This window comes from Tachyglossus aculeatus, chromosome 8 (genome assembly GCF_015852505.1).
Source record: "Tachyglossus aculeatus isolate mTacAcu1 chromosome 8, mTacAcu1.pri, whole genome shotgun sequence".
NCBI classification, from domain to species: domain Eukaryota; kingdom Metazoa; phylum Chordata; class Mammalia; order Monotremata; family Tachyglossidae; genus Tachyglossus; species Tachyglossus aculeatus.
Window position 1 is genome coordinate 3063509 of NC_052073.1, and position 21136 is coordinate 3084644.

General features: G+C 45.4%; 1 protein-coding gene across 3 annotated transcripts in view; it reads right to left on the reverse strand.

Annotated features, from left to right (window-relative positions):
- Positions 1–21136, reverse strand: part of FAM81A (family with sequence similarity 81 member A) — a 49593-nt gene that overhangs the window by 7090 nt on the left and 21367 nt on the right. For all 3 annotated transcript variants that reach the window (XM_038750529.1, XM_038750530.1, XM_038750531.1), the window contains 3 exons: positions 18157–18275; positions 3833–3962; positions 361–467 (listed from right to left, as the gene is read on the reverse strand). In XM_038750529.1, coding sequence (XP_038606457.1) covers positions 361–467; positions 3833–3962; positions 18157–18275 — 356 coding nt within the window. The remainder of the gene's footprint in view (positions 1–360; positions 468–3832; positions 3963–18156; positions 18276–21136) is intronic.

Below are 21136 nucleotides of genomic sequence, written 5' to 3' on the forward strand. Positions count from 1 at the left end.
ATTACAGAAGCAGCATGGCCTAGTGGCAAGAGCACGGGCTTGCGAATCAGAGGTTGTGGGTTCTAATCCCGGCTCTGCCACTTATCAGCTGTGTGGCTTTGGGCAAGTCACTTAACTTCTCTGGGCCTCAGGTACCTCATCTGTAAAATGGGGATTAAGTCTGTGAGCCCCACGTGGGACAACCTGATTACCCTGTATCTACCCCAGCGCTTAGAACAGTGTTTGGTACACAGTAAGTGCTTAACAAATACCATCATTACTATTATTATTAGATGCCCAGGGCAGCAAACCCTTAAAGAAGAGGAAGTAACGGACAACTTCGAAAACTCTGAGAATTTACCCCAGAACGGAACTACTCACTTCACATCCAGGAGGTGGAGTTGGTGGTTGCTATCTCTGTGGGTCATTTTCAGCTTGGTGCTCTGCTCTGTTATCGACAGGTCGACTCGATTCAGGAGCTGGGAAATCTGAAAAAGAGAACCCTCAGCTCGCGGTCTTCTCCATCTCCTCTCGAAGTGACTTCGGGAAACAAGGAGTTCGAAGGAAACTGCCTTCCTTAAAAATCACGCCAAAGACTGCCTTTGGGGCCTCGGGCAGCCAAATTCTAGCTTTCACTTGCCCGCTTCAATCGGCAAACCGGACAGCATTTTAATGTAATGGTTTCTTAGGCTGTCTGATTATAAAAGGGGCGCTGAGCTTCTCTATAATTACAGATTAGATTCGTAGAGTTCTATCGGGTTCCAACTGCATTTCAAGATAATAACAAAAATAATAATAATACAGGTATCTCTTAACTGCTTCCTATCTTCTAAGCACTGTACTAAGAGCTAAGATAGATATCAGATCATCCGGTTGGACACTGTCCCTGTCCCACGGGGTCTAAATGGAGGGAAAGCGAGAGAGAGATGGTGCTCACAGGTACTGAATCCCTATTTTACAGATGAGGAAACTGAGACCTAGAGCAGTGAAGTGACTTGACCAAGGTTGTTCAGCAGACAAGTGGCAGAGGCAGGATCGGAACCCGGGTCCTGACTCCCAGAGGACATAACCACAGAAGCGATTTTTAAAAACTAATCAAAGGCGATGAGCAACTGATCTGAAAGCCAGGCATGCGGGCTCCTGCCTCATGATACCACTTCAACAGCCTCAGAAAATCCAAGACAGCGTGTGCCCATAACTGAGCCAATACCAAAGCCCTGCTGGGCACATGCCTCCAGATGCTGAAGGCCTTTTAGGTTCCTTCTTTAAAAATGAACTGGATGAGGTTCAGGTCCTTTCGGAGGAAACCGGAGCTTAAAGGGGTGGCTCAATTTCTTACAGCTCAAGAGCGATTTATTTTGACTTTTTTTTTCCCAGAATGCCTTGAGTGATCCAGATCTTTGGAGGCTTGGATATGCTGGAAGTCTGCATAAGTGGTCTAAATTGTATACATGAAACAATTTTTTTAAAAATCAATCAATGGTTTTGAGCAGTTATTGTGTTGACAAAAATATCCTAAATTACTTTTGTGAACAGTGACTGATAAAAGGATATATACGGCCTTAAATCTTGTGCCACATTTAAGCTCAAACTAAATTTTACGAGGAATTCCAATCACTGAAATGAGGAAATGGAAATTCACATATGAACGGTATCAATATAAATAACAATCCTATTCCAGAGAGCAAATGCTTTTCACTTTTTCTTAGAATCATGAAAAATGTGCTTATTCTCTTTCCTGACTGGAATGATGTGGAAAACGACTTCCCTTTCAGCAGATCGACAAATGGATAAGCTTCTAGACTGTGAGCCCGTTGCTGGGTAGGGACCGTCTCTGTATGTTGCCAACTTGTACTTCCCAAGCGCTTAGTACAGTGCTCTGCACACAGTAAGCGCTCAATAAATACGATTGAATGAATGAATGAATGAATGAATGAATGAATGAATAAGAGAAGCTTCAGTATACCCAAATGGAAACCAAGGGCCACTGAGAGGAATGCTTTGAGATTTAATTGATGTTTAGAGTCACACAGAATCTTGTGTGAAAGGCACGCTATACCTGCTGCGTATTATTACTAGCTTGAACAGGTCTTAGCGAGGCACAAAATATGTACTGAGAGAAAAGCGTCTTGTTTCAGACACCGCCCTCGTGAACCAGCCAGCCTCTAAAATTTCCCGCTAAAGGCTTTTTCACAGTGCCAGTCTGAGGACCCAAAGTGAAAACGAGTTTAACAAGTGGGCAGGTGGAACTGAACTGCCAGTTACCGACGGTGCCAGACAGTGTGAAAGCAGGAAGTGATTTCATTTCTGCTCAGCACAAAGCCCTAGCTGCCCCTGCCCCCGAAATCTGAATTCTTCATTCACCCTGTGGCGCTGACAGCCTGCCAGAAGAGAACCCACGCTCTGCAGAGGGGTCGTGGTTAGAATGCCATCTGAAGCCTCAGTAACCTCCCACTCACTTTCCCAGCCCCCGGAGGTGGGTGTGGGTGGGAGAAGCAACAGGGCCTATTGGATAGTGCAGGGACCTGGGAGTTGGAAAGACCTGGGTTCTAGTCCCAGCTCCGCCACTTGTCTGCTGTAATACCTTGGACGAGTCACTTCTCTGGGCCTCAGTTACCTCATTTGTAAAATGGAGGTTGAGACTACGAGCCCCACATGGGACTGGGACTGTGTCCAACCTTATTTGCTCGTCCACCCCAGTGCTTAGTAGAGTGCCTGGTACATAGTAAGTGCTTAACAAACACCACAGTTATTATTATTAATATTACTATAAAGTCACTTCACTTCTCTGTGCCTCAGTTACCTCACCTGTAAAGTGGGGATTACGACTCTGAGCCCCTTGTGGGACAGGGACTGTGTCCAACTTGATTACCTTGTATCTACCCCAGCACTTGGAACAGTGGCTGGCAGATAGTAGGTGCTTAACAAATACCATTAAAAATAAAAAAAAAAAAACCAGGATGGGATTTCCCTAGCTCCAGGGCATTCTCATCCTGGAGACCAAGCTGATTTTAGGGCCAACCAGGGAATTTGGGCCAGTGGCCGGGCTTGGTGTAGAGGGGCTTCCCAGTGGGGACATGGAACTGGTCTGGCCTCCCCCTACGAATCCAGTGTTGGGCTAGGCTTGGTCCTGGAGTTGGACTGGAATCGCTCAATTCCAACTGGACCAAATGCCAGAGTCCCCTCTCCATTATGTAGGTTAATGTCTGTCTCTCCCTGTAGACTGTGAGCTCTTTGTGGGCAGGGATCGGATCTACCAACTATGCTCTTCCTGCTCTGCACATAGTAAGCGCTCAATGATGGACTGACTGAGGTGTGAGGTTTGGGGCTCTCATTCATTCAGAAGAATGGATGGGAATGTTGGGCTCTCTGGTAGGCAGATATCCCAGAAGCTGGTCCAGGAGCTGTGTGGGCAGTTACTGGAAAACTTCCATTTCCTGCTTCCAAAGAAACAAAGCAGATCCTCTTTATTTTTATTTTTAATGGTATTCATTAAGCGCTCACTATGTCAGGCACTGTACTAAGTGGGACACTGTCAATATTCATTCATTCACTTGACTGTACTTATTGAGCATAACAGGTACTAAGTGCTTGGGAGAGTATAACAATATCCCACATGGGGCTCACAGTCTTAATCCCCATTTTACAGAAAAGGTAACTGAAGCACAGGGAAGTGAAGTGTCTTGCCCAAAGTCGCACAGCAGACAAGTGGCGGAGTCAGAATTAGAACCCAGGTCCTTCTGACTCCTAAGCTCAGGCTCTTTCCACGAGTCCATGCTGCTTCCCAGTGTGGCCTAGATACTCTGGCTAAAATGGAATCCCCAGGTTAGAAGGTTGCTTTCAAAAGGCATACCTGTCCTTCAGCATCTTTAATTTTGGTTTCCAAAATAAGCTTAGCAGCTTGCTGTTCTTTGTTCAAGTGCTGAAGTCCTTCAAACGTAGATTTGTGCTCGGCAGACAATCTAGCTATACTGGCATCACACCTGTTCATGGAAACACCAAGGTAATTTGCGATTAAAGTTCATTTCACAGATGGGCAAATCTCTATTGAATTATACCCTTTAGAACTAAAATGCCAGTTGATTTGGCAAAGCATGTTTTTCCATTGCCATTTCAAAGATACACAGTGGAATTTTGGGGGTTTGTTTTTATGGTCTTTGTTAAGCGCTTACTATGTGCCAGGCAGTGTACTGAGTGCTGGGGTAGATACAAGCTAATCAGGTTGAACACCATTCATCCATAGCGCAGCAACGTGGTTCAGTGGAAAGAGCACAGGCTTTGGAGTTCATGGGTTCAAATCCTGGCTCCACCAACTGTCAGCTGTGTGACTTTGGGCAAGTCACTTAACTTCTCTGTGCCTCAGTTGCCTCATCTGTAAAATGGGGATTAAAAGTGTGAACCCTCCGTGGGACAACCTGATCACCTTGTAACCTCCCCAGCACTTAGAACAGTGCTCTGCACATAGTAAGAGCTTAACAAATACCATCATCATTATTATTATGTCCCACAAGGGTTCATAGTCTTAATCCCCATTTTACAGATGAGGTCACTGAGGCCTGGAGAAGTGACTTGCCCAAGATCACACAACAGACACGTCCAGGCCTGAGCTCTTTCTACTTATGATGGTATTTGCTAAGTGTTTACTGTGCCAGCCACTGTTCTAAGCACTGGGGTAGATACAAGCTAATCAGGTTGGACACAGTTCCTGTCCCACGTGGGGCTCACAGTCTTAATCCCCATTTGACAGATGAGATAACTGAGGCACGGACCCAAGGTCACCCAGAAATCAATCAATCAATCAATCATATTTATTGAGCGCTTACTGTGTGCAGAGCACTGTACGAAGCACTTGGGAAGTACAAGTTGGCAACATATACAGACAGTCCCTACCCAACAGTGGGCTCACAGTCTAGAAGGGGGAGACAGAGAACAAAACCAAACATATTAACAAAATAAAATAAATAGAATAGATATGCACAAGTAAAATAAATAGAGTAATAAATATGTACAAACATATATACATATATACAGCAGGCAAGTGGCAGAGCTGGCATCAGAACCCAGGTCCTTCTGATGCCCAGGACCCTGCCCTATCCACTAGGCCACACCGCTTCTCTAATTCAGCCAGCTGCCCTTATATAAAAACGTCTACCAGTTACCAGGCAATTCAGCAGCAGGTTTGGAGTCGATTTCCCCTCTAGGGACCGTTTCTAGGAAGAAAAAAATTCTTACAGTACCCACGGGAATCGAAAGGCTCCTTCCACTGCTCAGAAGCAATTAAAAGCATCCACCAATCAGTTCTAATTATGGGTATTCTCGTAGTGCCTTTCCACGCCGAACCGGGATCTCCACAGAGCCAAGGGGAAACCAGGATCAGGTCTTTCGGTCGGTATTCTGGCCCCATGGGATCAAGGCCAAGGGTTAAGTCTGGGAGTGCAAAGCGGGCTGGGGGAGTCCTGAAGGGAGGGTGAAACAGAACCGGTACAAACACCGTCCCCAGGCCCCAGCACCATGCACATCCGTGGGAAGGGTTTAGGTTCCCTGGAACAACAAGAAGCAGCCTCAATCAATCAATCGTATTTACTGAGCACTTACTTTGTGCAGGGCACTGGACTAAGCGCTTGGAAGAGCTCAATAAAACAGAGTTGGCAGTCACTTTCCCTACCCACCATGAGCTTATAGTCTAAAAGGGGAGACAGACATTAATATAAATAAATACACAAATTACGGATATGTACATAAGTGCTGTAGGGCTGAAGGAGGGATGAATAAAGAGTACAAATCCAAATACAAAGTTGACGCATGGCCTTTGGATAGCATGACCTATGGATAGAGCTTGGGTCCGGGAGTCAAAAAGATCCCTTCCCTTCAAGGCCCTCCTGAGAGCTCATCTCCTCCAGGAGGCCTTCCCAGACTGAGCCCCTTCCTTCCTCTCCCCCTCGTCCCACTCTCCATCCCCCGCATCTTACCTCCTTCCCTTCCCCACAGCACCTGTATATATGTATATATGTTTGTACATATTTATTACTCTATTTATTTATTTTACTTGTACCTATCTATTCTATTTATTTCATTTTGTTAGTATGTTTGGTTTTGTTCTCTGTCTCCCCCTTCTAGACTGTGAGCCCACTGTTGGGTAGGGACTGTCTCTATATGTTGCCAGCTTGTACTTCCCAAGCGCTTAGTACAGTGCTCTGCACACAGTAAGCGCTCAATAAATACGATTGATTGATTGATTGATCTGGGTTCTAATCCCTGCTTCGCCCCCTGGGTGCTGTGTTACCCTGGGCAAGGCAGTCACTTCTCTGTGCCTCAGTTACTTCATCTGTAAAATGGGGATTAAGACTCTGAGCCCCATGAGGGACAGGGGGACATGTCCAACCTGGTTAGTCTGTATCTACCCCAGTGCTTAGTTCGATTCCTGGCACATAGTAAGCGCTTAACAAATACCACAAAAATAAAAATGATCAGGAAGGGCATGCTAAAATGACAGAAGTTAGGAGAGAGTACAGCTCACCATTCCCCAAGGCAACAGTTTAGGCAAGGCCCAGTGAGACTTCTCGTACCCGTCTTTCACTTATTTGCGATGGCAGGAGGAAACACATCCCCTGAGTTACCAGCCTGGGAGTGGCCTTGCCTCCTCTCCCCTTTCTCCCTCTCTTGTTCTGTTGCTGCAGAGGAAAGGGGCCTGACTCTGAATTCTGCCTCAGAGCCGGAAAGGAACCGTTGATGTCTCTAGCCCTTTTCCCACTGGGAATGCCAAGTTGATGGCTAAAGCCGCCATTTCAACTGTGTCAGCACCGACGTGTTATGTTGGCTGTTCTTGAGGAGGCAAAACCGTGACTCCCCAAATGATTTCTGGGCCTGCAGTTTTTACCGCTGTCTTTTAGTGGCTTGGCTTGGTGCGCTTAAAATATTTAGTTTGGCAGGACTGGGCCTTTTACTCCCTAAACATCCAATAATTATGTATGTTGCCACCTAATTTGCAAACGCAAATAGGTTCTGGAGAGATAGAGTCTCTGCATTCACAATTCATCCTACCTTCAGAATTTTTGGAGGCCAATCCAGAAACTACCAGGGAAAATACAGCTAGAAGTCTCCAGTTGTAACGCATGGATAGTACAGGTCAGGCCTCAGCACCAGGCAAAGCTGCCAACCTGGCGTCCCCATCGACTGAGCACATTTGTTCAGATTTTTGGCCCTTAGACTGTATGTCGGCAGGATTTATCGACTGTCTAGCGTGGGTGGAGCCACTCGGGAACAAACGCTAAAAGTTACTGCATCGAAATATACAAGAAAGCATCCCAGCACAGTTATCTTCAGCCTTAATAATAACAATAATATAATCATGGCATTTGTTAAGTGATTCCTATATGTGTCAAGCACTGTTCTAAGCACTGGGGTATTGGCAAACTAATCAAGTTGGACACAGCCTCTGTCCCACAGGAGGCTCACATTCTTAATCCCCATTTTACAGATAACAGGTACAGAGAAGTTAAGTGACTTGTCCAAGGTCAGGACAGGTGGAGGAGTGGGATTAGAACTCAGGGCCTTCTGACTCGTAGGCCCGTGATGCTGCTTCTCAACCTCACCGAGGAATTACCTTTGAAGTCTTCTTTTAGTGCTCAGGAGGCTCCCAGTTAGTTCTGCCTCTAAACTCCAGCCTTCTGTCAAGTTTTTATATGAATTTCAAAAGGAGGGAAGGGAAGGCAAAGGTAAGGGCGGGTCAGAACTGAGGCTGCTTGAAATTTGCTAGAATAAGTCCTTGCGCTGACTCAGCATTACAGGAGGGGCAGAGAGATAGTGTCAGGAGCAGAGGAATGATATACAGCAGAACAGACTATGATGGACAGCCAAAAAATATTGTTCATTCAGCAGGTTTCCCTGTGCTTAATGCAGTGGCACCTTAACACTGTTGTTTAATATCAAAGGCAGTTGGGGCAAGAAGGTTGCATGTCTGCCCCTTCCTCCACCTGTCTAGTATGTAGATTCAGTTCTGGGTCCCCTTCTATTTGTGGCTTAGTGGAAAGAGCACAGGCTTGGGAGTCAGCAGTCGTGGGGTCTAATCCCAGCTCTGCCAATCGTCAGCTGTGTGACCTTGGGCAAGTCTTACTTCACTTCTCTGGGCCTCAGTTACCTCATCTGTAAAATGGGGATTAAGATTGTGAGCCCCACTTGGGACAACCTGATAAACTTGTATCTCTCCCAGCGCTTAGAACAGTGCTTGGCACATAATAAGTGCTTAATAAATACCATTATTATTATTATTCAGTTCTCCATCTACATCCTCTCCCTTGGAGAACTGATTCGCTCCCATGGCTTCAACTCCCACCTCAGTGCAGATGATTCCCAAATCTACATCTTCAGGCCCGATCTCTCCCCCTCTCTGTAGTCTAGCATTTCCTTCTGCCTTCAAGACATCTCTACTTGGATGCCCTGCTGTCACCTCAAGTTTACTATGTCCAAAAGCAGAACTCCTTGTCTTCCCGCTCAAACCCCATCCATTTCTCTGACTTTCCCATCACTGTAGACAGCACCACTACCCTTCCTGTCTCACAAGCCCGGAACCTTGGCATTATCTTCGAGTCATCTTTCATTCATTCATTCATTCAATCGCATTTATTGAGTGCTTACTGTGTGCACAGCACTGTACTAAGTGCTTAGTACAAGTTGGCGGTCCATATAGAGATGGTCCCTACCCAACAATGGGCTCACAGTCTAGAAGGGGAGACAGACAACAAAACAAAACATGTGGACACGTGTCAAGTCATCAGAATAAATAGAATTAAAGCTAAATGCACATCATTAACAAAATAAATAGAACAGTAAATATGTACAAGTAAAATAAATAGAGTAATAAATCTGTACACACATATATACAGGTGCTGTGGGGAGGGGAAGGAGGTAGAGCTTGGGGGATCAATCCGCATAGTCAATCTGTCATTAAATCCTGTCAGTACGACCTTCAGAACATTGCTAAAATCCACCTTCTCTTCCCCATCCAAATGAACATTTATCCTATCCCTCCTCGATTACTGAATGAGCCTCCTTGCTGACTTCCCTGCCTCCTGGTCTCTCCCCGCTCCAGTCCATTCTTCACTCTATTGCCCAGATCATTTTTCTACAAAAACATTCAGGCCGTGTTTCCCCACTCCTCAAGAACCTCCAGTGTATACTCATTCACCTCCACCTCAAACAGAAACTCCTGGCCATCTGTTTCAAAGCACTTGATCCCCTTGCCCCCTCCTACTTCACCTCACTACTCTCCTACCACAACCCAGCCCACACATTTCACACCTCTAGTGACGACCCACTCTATGTATCTCAATCTCATCTATCTCGTCGCCGACCTGTTGTCCGCATCCTGTTTCTGGCCCAGGCACCCTCCCTCTTCATAATGCATAATATAATAATAACGATAATAGTAACCATGGTACTTGCTAAGTGCTTACTATGTGCCAGGCACTGTACTGAGTGCTGGAATGGATCCAAGATAATCGGGTTGGACACAGTCCCTGTACCCCTTGGAACCCACAGTCTTTTCTCTAACCAGTCCCCTCATTCATTCATTCAATCGTATTTATTGAGAGCTTACTGTAAGCAGAGCACTGTACTGAGCACTTGGGAGAGTACAATGTAACAATCAACAGACACATTCCCTGCCCACAATGAGCTTACAGTCCAGAAGGGGCTTTCTCTCCATCATGACTCAACTATGGCTCTCTGTCCCCTGGAACAGGGTCCTGCAGCCCAAATCCAGGATTTGGATGCACTTGGATTTGGGCCCTTTGGGCATTTGGTATCTGCCCCACCCTTAGTCCCACAGCACATTGATTTATTGATTTATAGTCATGTCTGTCTCCCCTGCTAGACTGTAAGCTCAATGTAGGCAGCAAACGTGCTGACTAACTCTGTTGTATTGTACTCTCCCAAGTGCTTAGTACAGTGCTCTGCACATGGTAAGCACTCAATAAATACCATTGATTGGTTGACTGATTAATAGAAATGCCAGCAAATCCTGGAGAAGCAGTATAGTGTAGGAGGATGGGGAATAGGAGAGGGAGCCTTTGTCGAGAGGCGCATGACTAACTTTAGGCTGATGGGCTCGACCCAAAGGCCTTTGTTCTTCATTGAGCTCCACACACCAACCCAAATCTCTCTGGGTTTCCTGGCTACCCGGGTCTCGGGGACAACTAGCCTCCGCAGGAGGAGTGATGCCACAAACCCTCATTTTCTAAAAGGAGAAATAAGCGGCTCAGGTAATAGAAAGGATCGTGGCACACCTGCCGATGTTTGGAAGGCAGAGACAGACGCGAAGCTCGTTGTGGGCAGGGAACCTGTCTACCAACTCTGTTATACTATGCTCTCCCAAATGCACAGTACAGTGCTCTACACACAGTAAGTGCTCAATAAATACGATGGATTGATTTTAGTAGTTTCAGTCTCTTGCTCTTTTGTGCCTGATACTCCATAAGGTCACAAAAACGTGATTCAGATTGCCCCTGACCGGTTACACTAGTAACCACAAATAATAGATCTGCTATTAAATGAACAAAATATTGATTTTCCTTTAGGAAATAACTTATCTTAAGAGCAGCCTGGAGAGAGGTGGCCTCAAACGCAAACCTTTATTCATTTTAATTCTATCGAGGTATTTTTTTTTCTTACAAAATCCTTTAAAGGTTCACCTGAGGGACTTATCTTGTGAAGCTGTAACATCTGTCTTGCTATAATCAACTGGAAACAGATCTAGGCCACGTAGGGAGGAATCAATAATATGGATTTTCCAGAATGGCGTACCAGGGAGCTCTTAACTAAAAGAAAGATTGTTTATCCGTACACCGGTTAGCCAAACTAACCAGTTCTCTAAACCTCAGCTGCTCTGGATTACCCAGAGGAGAGTTCGGCTAGCCAAACAAACTTGGCCTGTACCACGCACCGTGTCTGAGATGGCTAATGCCAATTTTGTGCCTTTTCTGCAGGCGTACCCTGTAAGTCTCTCTGCACTCCATCAAACACAAAATGTGAAGGAGGAAATCAATCCCAACGAGGGTCTCGGACTCAGGTTTTGCAAGCAGGACAGGAACCCGGACTACTGGATTCAAACTGGAGAGGTGCCGGCAGCTTTAAGAAGTGAAAGACTATAGTACGAAGCAGCGTGGTCGAGTGGAAAGAGAATGAGTCTGGGAGTCAAGGGAGCTGGGTTCTAATCCCGGCTCTCCTATTTGCCTGCTGTGTGACCTTGGGCAAGTCACTTCACTTCTCTGGGCCTCGTTTTCCTGAGCTGTAAAATGGGGATTAAGACTGTGAGTCTCATGTGCCATGGGGAGTGTGGGGTACACTTGAATCTACCCCAGCGCTTAGTAAGTAAGTACTTAAGAAGTACCACAGTTAGTATTAGTATTAAGAATAGTGCAAAGACATTTAGATGTTGTCAGACCTGCAGGCATCACTGAAAATTATATTAATGGTCTCCCCTTCTAGATTTTATGCTTCTTGTGGGCAGGGAATGTGTCTTCCAACTCTGTTATAGTGTACACTCCCAAGGTCTTAGTTTGATGCTCCGCACACAGTAAGCACTCAATAAGTACGACTGATTGAATGATTGATATTCTGAGCATAATTTTTCTGGACTTCAAAGGAAGGGTGGAATTCTAGACTAAGAGATTTTTGTTAAATAATAGGAGTAAAGGTTATAATCAGTATGTTAGCCAGCTCTCTAGCCAGATCTCCCGTCACTCCTGACTCTTGCCAAAGGCTCCAAACAACACCCCGTGGAATACTTTGGGAGGGACATAAGAAATAATTTGTGAAGTGTTAATTTGTCTCAGTTAGATGGTGGCAACTTGAAGGTTTAAGAGTATCACTTCACTGGAGAATTTTATACCAGTCCAACATCATTCCATTGTTCTTGCCAAGTTATTGTTGAAGCTCTGCCAGAGAAGCCCAATTTTACTGTGAGTCTTAACCATCAAATTCCCATTAACACTTCAGGGAGTTTTCTGCTCCCAAGTCTACTAGGGAGGAGTCCTTCACTTTTCGAAAATGAAGGAAAAAAAGAAAGAATGGATCAAAGCAGAAATGGTTTTGCTTGAAGCATAGGATTTTGACTAGAGGAATGGAATGCATGAGATGGAGGATGAAGGTATGCAGATGAGAGAGGAATGAATCATCGATGGTACTTATTGAGCTCAAACTGTGTGCCAAGGACTGTACTAAGTACTTGGGAGATATAATTCCGGGGGACAGACATTAAATTCAATTACAGAAAGGGGAAATGGCAGAGAGTAAGGATATGTACATTAGGGCTGTGGGTGAGTGGGTGGAAATCAAGTGCTTAAGGAACAGGGAGCCAAGTGCAGCAAAGAAGGGAAGGAGAATGGGGTTGGGCCTTTGTGGAGATGTGCTTTAAGTACATAGGAAACTGTTCCAGTAAAAAGAAAAAAAAAAGAATTGATTTGCAAAAAATCCTTGAAAACAGTTTCAAAGATGCTGCTTTCTGCACTTGGAGTTGATGAATCCAAGAAAGTTATAGAGCTCAGAACCAATTAATCATACCATCTCCAAGCTCCTCACCCCCCTTTCCACTTCATATATTGGCTCTCTTCTCCACCAGTCAGTCAATTGTATTTATTGAGCCCTTACTGTGTGCAGAGCACTGTACTAAGTGCCTGGGACAGTACAGTACAACAATAAAGAGACACATTCCCTGCCCACAACGAACTTAATAATGATGATGACAGTCTTAATCCCCATTTTACAGATGAGGTAACTGAGGCACAGAGAAGTGAAGTGGCTTGCCCAAAGTCACACAGCTGATGAGTGGTGGAGTCGAAATTAGGACCCACGACCTCTGACTCCCAAGCCCGGGCTCTTTCCACTAAGCCACGCTGCTTCTCGTCTACAGTCTAGAAGGGGAGACAGACATTAAGGTAAATAAATGACAGATACGTACATAAGTGCTGTGGGGCTGGGAGGGGAGCTGAATAAAGGGAGCAAGTCAGGGCAATGCAGAAGGGAGTGGGAGAAGAGGAGGGCTTAGTCAAGGAAGGCCTCTTGGAGGAGATGGGCCTTCAGTAAGGCTTCGAAGGTGGGGAGAGTCATTGTCTGTCACATATGAGGAGGGAGGGCGTTCCGGGACAGAGGCAGGATGTGGGCGAGAAGTTTGCGGTGAGATAGATGAGATCGAGATACAGTGAGGTTAGCATTAGAGGAACCAAGTGTGTGGTCTGGGTTGTAGTAGGAGAGTGCTACTGGAGAGTCATAGTGCGCTCCCAGAATATTCATTATGGGGTGCCGAGAGGGGAGATGTGGCATGTTTTCCAAACCCCTCAGAAGCTGAAGGACACTCCTAGTGCCAGTCCCAATCAATCAATGGTGTTTATATATTTATATTTATGTCTGTCTCCCCCTCTAGATTATAAGATCATTATGGGCAGGGAATGTGTCTGTCATATTCTTGTATTGTACTCTCCAAGCGCTTAATACAGCACTCAATAAATACGACTGACCAGTAATTACTAAACACTTACTGTGTGACTTGCTCCCTTTGTTCTTCCCCACTTCCACCCCCAAAGCACTTCTGCACATATCTTGTAATTTATTTATTTCTATTACTGTCTGTCTCCCCCCACTCTAGACTGTAAGCTCATGGTGGGCAGGGAATGTGTCTGTTTATTATTGTATTGTACTCTCCCTAGCGCTTAGTACAGTGCTTTCCACATAGTAAGCACTCGATAAATACGAATGAATGAAGGGAAAGGCCACTTGGGAGAGTACAATACAACTGAGTTGGTAGACATGATCCCTGACCTCAAGGAATTTACAGCCTACAGCATCTGAGGAACCCAAGCAACTTCCCCCCCCCCTCAAATTGTGACACTCCCAGGGGATGCCCCAAGAAAGACAATGGCAAGAATGGGGATCCCCTACAAGTAGACATGGTGGAAGATCTGTGTCCTTTTCGAGTGAGAGCCTTCCCCACTTTGGCCTCTGGGTTTAAGGAGCTCACGGTGATTCTACAGTGTGGGGGCAGAATGGGCTCCCAAGAAGGCTTAAGGGGGATGATGATGGTATTTGTTAAGTGCTTATCGTGTGCCGAGAACTGTACTAAGCGCTGGGGTCGATACAAGATCATCAAGTTGGACATGGGCTCTGCCCACGTGGCGCTCACAGTCTAAGTAGGAGGGAGCAGGATTTAATGCTCGTATTACAGATGATGAAACTGAGGCCCAGAGAAGTGAAGTGACTTACCCAAGGTCACACATCCACCAAGCTAGCTCTTTTCCTCCCATCAGGGCCCTACTGGGAAATCACCTCCTCCAGGAGGACTTCCCAGACTGAGCACCCCCTTTTTCCTCTCCTCCTCTTCCTCTCCTCCCCATCAACCCCCTCCCTCCCTCTGCCATACCCCCTTCCCCTCCCCACAGCACTTGTATATATTTGTACATATTTATTACTCTATTTATTTTATTTGTACATATTTACTATATTTTATTAATGATGTCTATATAGCTATAACTCTATTTATTCTGATGGTATTGACACCTGTCTACTTGTTTTGTTTTGTTGTCTGTCTCCCCCTTCTAGACTGTGAGCTCTATTTATTCTGATGGTATTGACACCTGTCTACTTGTTTTGTTTTGTTGTCTGTCTCCCCCTTCTAGACTGTGAGCCCATGTTGGGTACGGACCGTTTGTATATGTTGCAGATTTGTATTTCCCAAGTGCTTAGTACAGTGCTCTGCACACAGTAAGCACTCAATAAATACGATTGAATGAATGAATGAATGAATGTGTTGGAGCCGGGATTGGAACTCAGGTCCTCTGACTTCCAATCCTGTGCTTATTGCTTACCATCCAAATTGGAGAATCGGAAAACACTGTTCCCTCCCTGCCTAAATTCCATCCTCTACTGTCACTTGACTTTTCTGTTTCTCAGTTACCTCATCTGTAAAATGGGGATTAAGCCTGTGAGCCCCCCATGGGACAACCTGATCACCTTGTAACCTCCCCAGCGCTTAGAACAGTGCTTTGCACATGGTAAGCACTTAATAAATGCCATTATTAATGCCACCCAATCCAGGGTGGCTCAGTGGAAAGAGCGCAGGCTTTGGAGTCAGATGTCATGGGTTCAAATCCTGCCTCTGCCACTTGTCAGCTGTGTGACTTTGGGCAAGTCACATCACTTCTCTGGGCCTCAGTTCCCTCATCTGGAAAATGGGGATTAAGACCATGAGCCCCCCGTGGGACAAATGGATCACTCTGTAATCTCCCCAGCGCTTAGAACAGTGCTTGGCACATAGTAAGTGCTTAAGAAATGCAATTATTATTATTATTATTATTATTACTGCCCCTTATCTTTTCTCCATGTATCCAGCGTCAGGGTCCACCAGTGCTGACACCTCAGGTAGGTGATCTCAGTGACATAACCTCAGTGGCCTCTAGTTCTTGCCTCTACCCCGGAGGTTTATAAACAGTCTTTGCTTCCGAACAGTAAGCTGCATCTCCGGCCTTTTGGATTCCTGTTTCATTTCAGATGTAAATCTTAGGGTCACACTCTTAATTTCTTAAGAAGTAAACTCCCCGGGGGTAGAAGAACGACTTTCACGAACTAGTCTGTACAAGAATCAACAAAAACAGTCCAGCTAAATTCTCCTTGCACATGTGTCGAGAAAAGAACACCACGCACACCCCAGTCCTTAAAATACTAGTAGAACCTAGAAGTGTTTTCAGTTTCTTTAAGAAAATCACCCTGGGGGTCAATTTTCAATCCAGTTTCAGTAGTCCGCAAAAAAATGCTCCCTTATTTAAAATCCCAACAGGAATGCATACTGATCTTGTCCAATTTATATTACTTCATTCATTCATTCAAATGAGCGCTTATGCACTGTATTGAGCGCTTGGGAGAGTACAATATAACAATAAACAGACACATTCCCTGCCCACTTTGAGCTTATAGTCTAGGGGACAAGCTTATTGTGATCCATTCATTTTTCCCCATCGTCTAAGCATCTTTTTCTGGGAAGAGTTCCCACCAGCCTTACAGAAAGCTCAAAATCCAGAAGTGTTTTCATCAATTACAGATTAATACCTGGCAGGTGCAGTTGGCTCAACCTGCCGTGTTTCGAGCAGTATTGTCATTACTTATTTAGTGTGTTGGTTAAGCACTGAATCAGCAGAGACCTACAAGCAGGAATGGCACCCGGCTGAGATGAGAGTTATATGTGTGTGTATATATATATATATATATATATATAAAAATATATATATATGTATATATGTGTGTGTGTGTTTGTGTGTATATGTGTGTGTGTATACATACATATATATGTGTATGCATGCAAATATATACAAGTGCTGTGTATATATATATACGCATATATATATATATATACACAGCACTTGTATATATATGTACAGATTTGTTACTCTTTTTTACTTCTACATATTTACTATTCTATTTATTTTGTTACTGATGTGCATATAGCTATAATTCTATTTATAGTCTATTTATTCTGATGATTTTGACACCTGTCTCCATGTTTTGTTTTGTTGTCTGTCTCCCCCTTCTAGACTGTGAGCCCGTTGTTGGGTAGGGACCGTCTCTATATGTCGCTGACTTGTACTTACCAAGCGCTTAGTACAGTGCTCTGCACCCAGTAAGCGCTCAATAAATACGACTGAATGCATGAATGAATGAGTTCTGGCTCTGGCTGGCTGGAGGGCAAGGAGAAGCAGCCTACTGGAAAGAGCCTGGGGCTGGGAGTCAGAAGGATCTGGGTTCTAATCTCAGCTCCATCACTTGTCTGCTGTGGGACCTTGGGCAAATCACTTCACTCCTCTGGGCCTCAGTTCCCTCATCAATATATAAGGAATTTATAATATAGAATTTAAAGATGTGGACATAAGTGCCGTGGGGTCGGGGGTGGAGCAAATATCAAATGTTCAAAGGTCGCGGATCGAACTGCATAGACGATGCAGGAAAGAGAGAGAGAGAGAGAGCTGGGGGAAAAGGGTTTAATTGGGGAAGGTTGTAAGGTCCTTGTGGACAGTCTACCAACGCTTTTGTACTATACTCTGCACCCAGAAAGTGCTCAGTAAATACCACTGATTGGTTAATTTATTGGCAGCTGCACAGCTGTTTATTAAGGGGGTTGATTCGCTCCTCCAGTGCTGTGAACTGAGTGGTCTCCAACAGCTGCTGCCTGGTAGCCACTTTTTAACTTCCAAAAAGTCAAAAGTCTTGGCCAGTCCTCCCCTAGAAAACCGGTGCCATAAGAAGCTGTGTAGGCTAGTGGTTAAAGCATGGGTCTGGGTTCTAATCTTGGCTCTGCCACTTATCTGCTGTGTGACTTTGGGCAAGTCATTTCACTTCCCTAGGCCTCGGTTACTTCATCTATAAAATGGGGATTAAGACTGTGAGCCCAGTGTTCATTCATTCATTCATTCAATCATATTTATTGAGCGCTTACTATGTGCAAAGCCCTGTACTAAGCACTTGGGAAGTACATGTCGGCAACCTAATGTGGTACGTGGACTGTGTCCAACCTGATTATATTTATCCCACTGCTTAGTACAGTGCCTGGCACATAAAGAAGCAGCGTAGCTCAGTGGAAAGAGCCCGGGCTTTGGAGTCAGAGGTCATGGGTTCAAATCCCGACTCCGCCAACTGTCAGCTGTGTGACTTTGGGCAAGTCACTTAACATCTCTGGGCCTCAGTTACCTCATCTGTAAAATGGGGATTAAAACTGTGAGCCCCTTGTGGGACAACCTGATCACCTTGTAACCTCCCCAGCGTTTAGAACAGTGCTTTGCACATAGTAAGTGCTTAACAAATACCACTATTATTATTATTATTATTATAAAGAGTGCTTACCAAGTACAATAAAAAAGGAAAAAAAATAATCTGTCCACGTGGGCAACCTGTTGACTGCTGCCTGTTAGGAGATTAAAGAGATTCAGGGAATACTCAGAGACCTCCCCCTCCAACCCACTGCTATCATCATCATTCCTTGCTCTCCTCATCACCCTTCCCCTCAGGCAAAATATTTTAGAGCAACACAAAAGATGAGCGCTCGTGTTTGCCTGCTCACATTCTCTCCAAAACTGAAACATGTCAAGAGGAAAGTGAGTCAAAGGGAGAGATAAATACAGCCGTGCCAGAACTGATACTCACCTTGCTACTCTCCCGCGTAGATCTCCTAAACCAGAGAGCTGACGCATCTCCAGGCTCTTTAAGGCGGAATTCGTGCCGTAACTAATGTTATCCCTGGCACGGATCTGTTCCTGTAGAACCTGCATTTCAGGTGAAAATATTAAAAATCCCATTAGGAACTTTACCGTTAATAAAGTCACACTTTCTGAATAAAAAGCACTCTCACAGATTGCCAGGGGCACCATTTTTCAGTAGTCACCAAATGAAAAGGGCACCCTGATTTTTTTCCTTTATGCTCTAAAATAAATTACAGTTAGGGGAAATACTAAAGTGTGTCTCCCCCTACATACTATAAGCTCCTTTTTGGCTGGAATCGTGTCTATCAAATCTGTTATGAAGCAGCATGGCTTAGTGGAGAAGCAGCGTGGCCTAGTGAAAAGAGCATGGGCTTGGGAGTCGGAGGATGTGGGTTCTAATCCCGTTCTGCCACTTTTCTGCTGTGTGACCTTGGGCCAGTCACTTAACTTCTCTGTGCCTCAGTTACCTCACCTGTAAAATTGGGATTAAAAGTGTGTGCCCCACGTGGGACAACCTGATTACCCGGTATTCACCCCAGTGCTTAGAACAGTGCTTGGCACATAGTAAGCGCTTAACAAATACCATCACTATTACTATTATTATTATATTGTGCTTTTCCCCGGCTTAGTACAGTGCTCTGCACTCAGTAAGTGCTCAATAAACACTATTGATTGACTGATTGTTTCTAATCAAAAATTCCCCAAAAGGGGCCTGTAGATTTATTCCGACCAATCTGCTCGGTGGAAGTCCAATCCTAAAGCTGTAGACTTAGGAGAACTCCACAGTTATTGTATTGAAGAATTGCAAGATCACACACAAATTCAGGCAGACTGCCTTTTTGGATGTGTAAAGAGCTGGGTGTCAAGTTAAAAATAACCAGGCCAACTTCCTGAGAAGAAAACAAGAACACAATGGATAACAACACCCACAGGGCCGTCATTTGGCTGGTCTGCCCCTGCCCCTTACTGTGGGGATAGGAAGTGGCCAGAGGAGAGTCCGGAATATTCCCGGGAGCCGTTGGGGATGGCCCTAATTATGTGGGAGGAAGTGGTCTCGCTTGAAAAGACTCCCAGAGACATTTCATCTTGATTTTAGTTGGGAGAGCTATAAAGCCTGTTTTGCTTACTTTAGGCAAACTCTTTCACAAGTGAAAGACAAGCCTCTTCTGGACCAGGGCTAAGGAGCCATCCAGAGTTTCCCTCGAGTCATTCATTCATTTGATAGTATTTATTGAGCGCTTACTGTGTGCACAGCGCTGTACTGAGCACTTGGGAAAGTACAGTACAACAATAAACAGTGTTATTCCCTTCCCACAATGAGCTTACAGTCTAGAGGCGGGTAGACAGACATCAATATAAATAAAATGAAAGATATGTACATGAGTGCCGTGGGGCTGCGACGGGGGAAGAGCAAAGGGAGAAAGACAAGGTGACGCAGAAGGAAGTAGAAGTTGAGGAAAAGTGAGTCTTAGTCTGGGAAGGCCTCTTGGAGGAGACGGGCCCCCAAATCTGGGCAACTCAGGATCTGGAGTGTCTCCAGATGCCCGACCAACTTCCCCAAATGTCCAATCCCTGGACAGATGAATAATTGGCACTAGGAGCAGGCGGTGGCCAGAGCATTCATTCATTCAGTCGTATTTATTGAGTGCTTACTGTGTGCAGAGCACTGTACTAAGAGCTTCAGAGCAGCAACAGTAGTGGGCGGTGACCGCGATACATTTGGATAGACCCCCGGGCAGCCTCCCCACTGGCGCTATACCCAGCCATGACTGCCCTGTGTCCAGCGGTGAGGGGAGACGGGCACCCTGCCTCATGACACATGGCTGTGGTCACTACCCTGGCCCGGGCCGCCCTTCCACAAGTCAGGAATGTCAGGAGAAAGGTCACGAAAAACAGCTTGGCGAGCAGGGGCGGGCTAAACTGGCAGTGACCCAGGAAGAGATATGACAAGGGGAAAGGATGGCAGAGATAAAGCCTACCCTGGCAGAGTGACCACCAATCGAGGGGAAGAGGTGGAGCCACGAAAGGGAGACAGGCCAAGGAGAGGACATAAGCGAGTGAGCAATCTGGCACAATGGACTGAGGCTAGGAGAAAGGAAAGCAGTCGGTAGAAAAAAGAAAAAAAATCAATGGCAATTTTTCAAATGGATTTTTAGGGCTTCTGCCAGGCCCACCCCTGTCTGCCCCTGTTTCTCAATACTCCTCGGCACCTCCCCTCCACTTCTGCATTCCGGGGCTGCTTTGGGCACAGGTGGCAACCCTAGCAGGGAGGTGGGGTGAGTTGTTTAATATGTCACCGCATCCATCAGCTCACTGAATGCCGACTGCCTCGTCAAGAAGGGAGGGAATGCTCTTTGGGAAACCACCGGAGAGTGCCATTCCAGGAAAGGTTTACGCATAAGCAGCTTTGCTGGAATGTGCTTCGCTTCACTTCATACTCAGAGGACGCTGAGCAATTTTTTTCTAAGTAGTTCCCGGCCCCGATCCCCGATCAGCTGAGGAGCTTTTACAAGATGCGTTATGTTTACACAGCTGAACCCTCAACTAAAAACGAACCTTAAGACTCTTCAGTATTAATATGGATATTTTTGATATGTCAAATATTTTTTTCAAGGGAATTCTCCTCTGAGGCCACTTTCGCTGGCCTGCTCTGAGAGTGCAAATCCCCGTTCTCAACTTGGGCTTTATTCCTTGGCTATTGGGATCAAGTCTCCAACGAGCTTGGATTTGGAATGTCATTCCCTATAGCATGGCCCACCATCAGGATGAAGGATTTCTACTTTGGCCAAACCACACAGACCAAACTGACATTAGCTGACAAAGCAGAAGTGCCATATTTCTGGCTGCGGCCACAGCGCATCCACCGTGACAGACATTTTTCTTGGCAGAGAGTCAGTTAATTAAATAATTAATTCATTCATTCG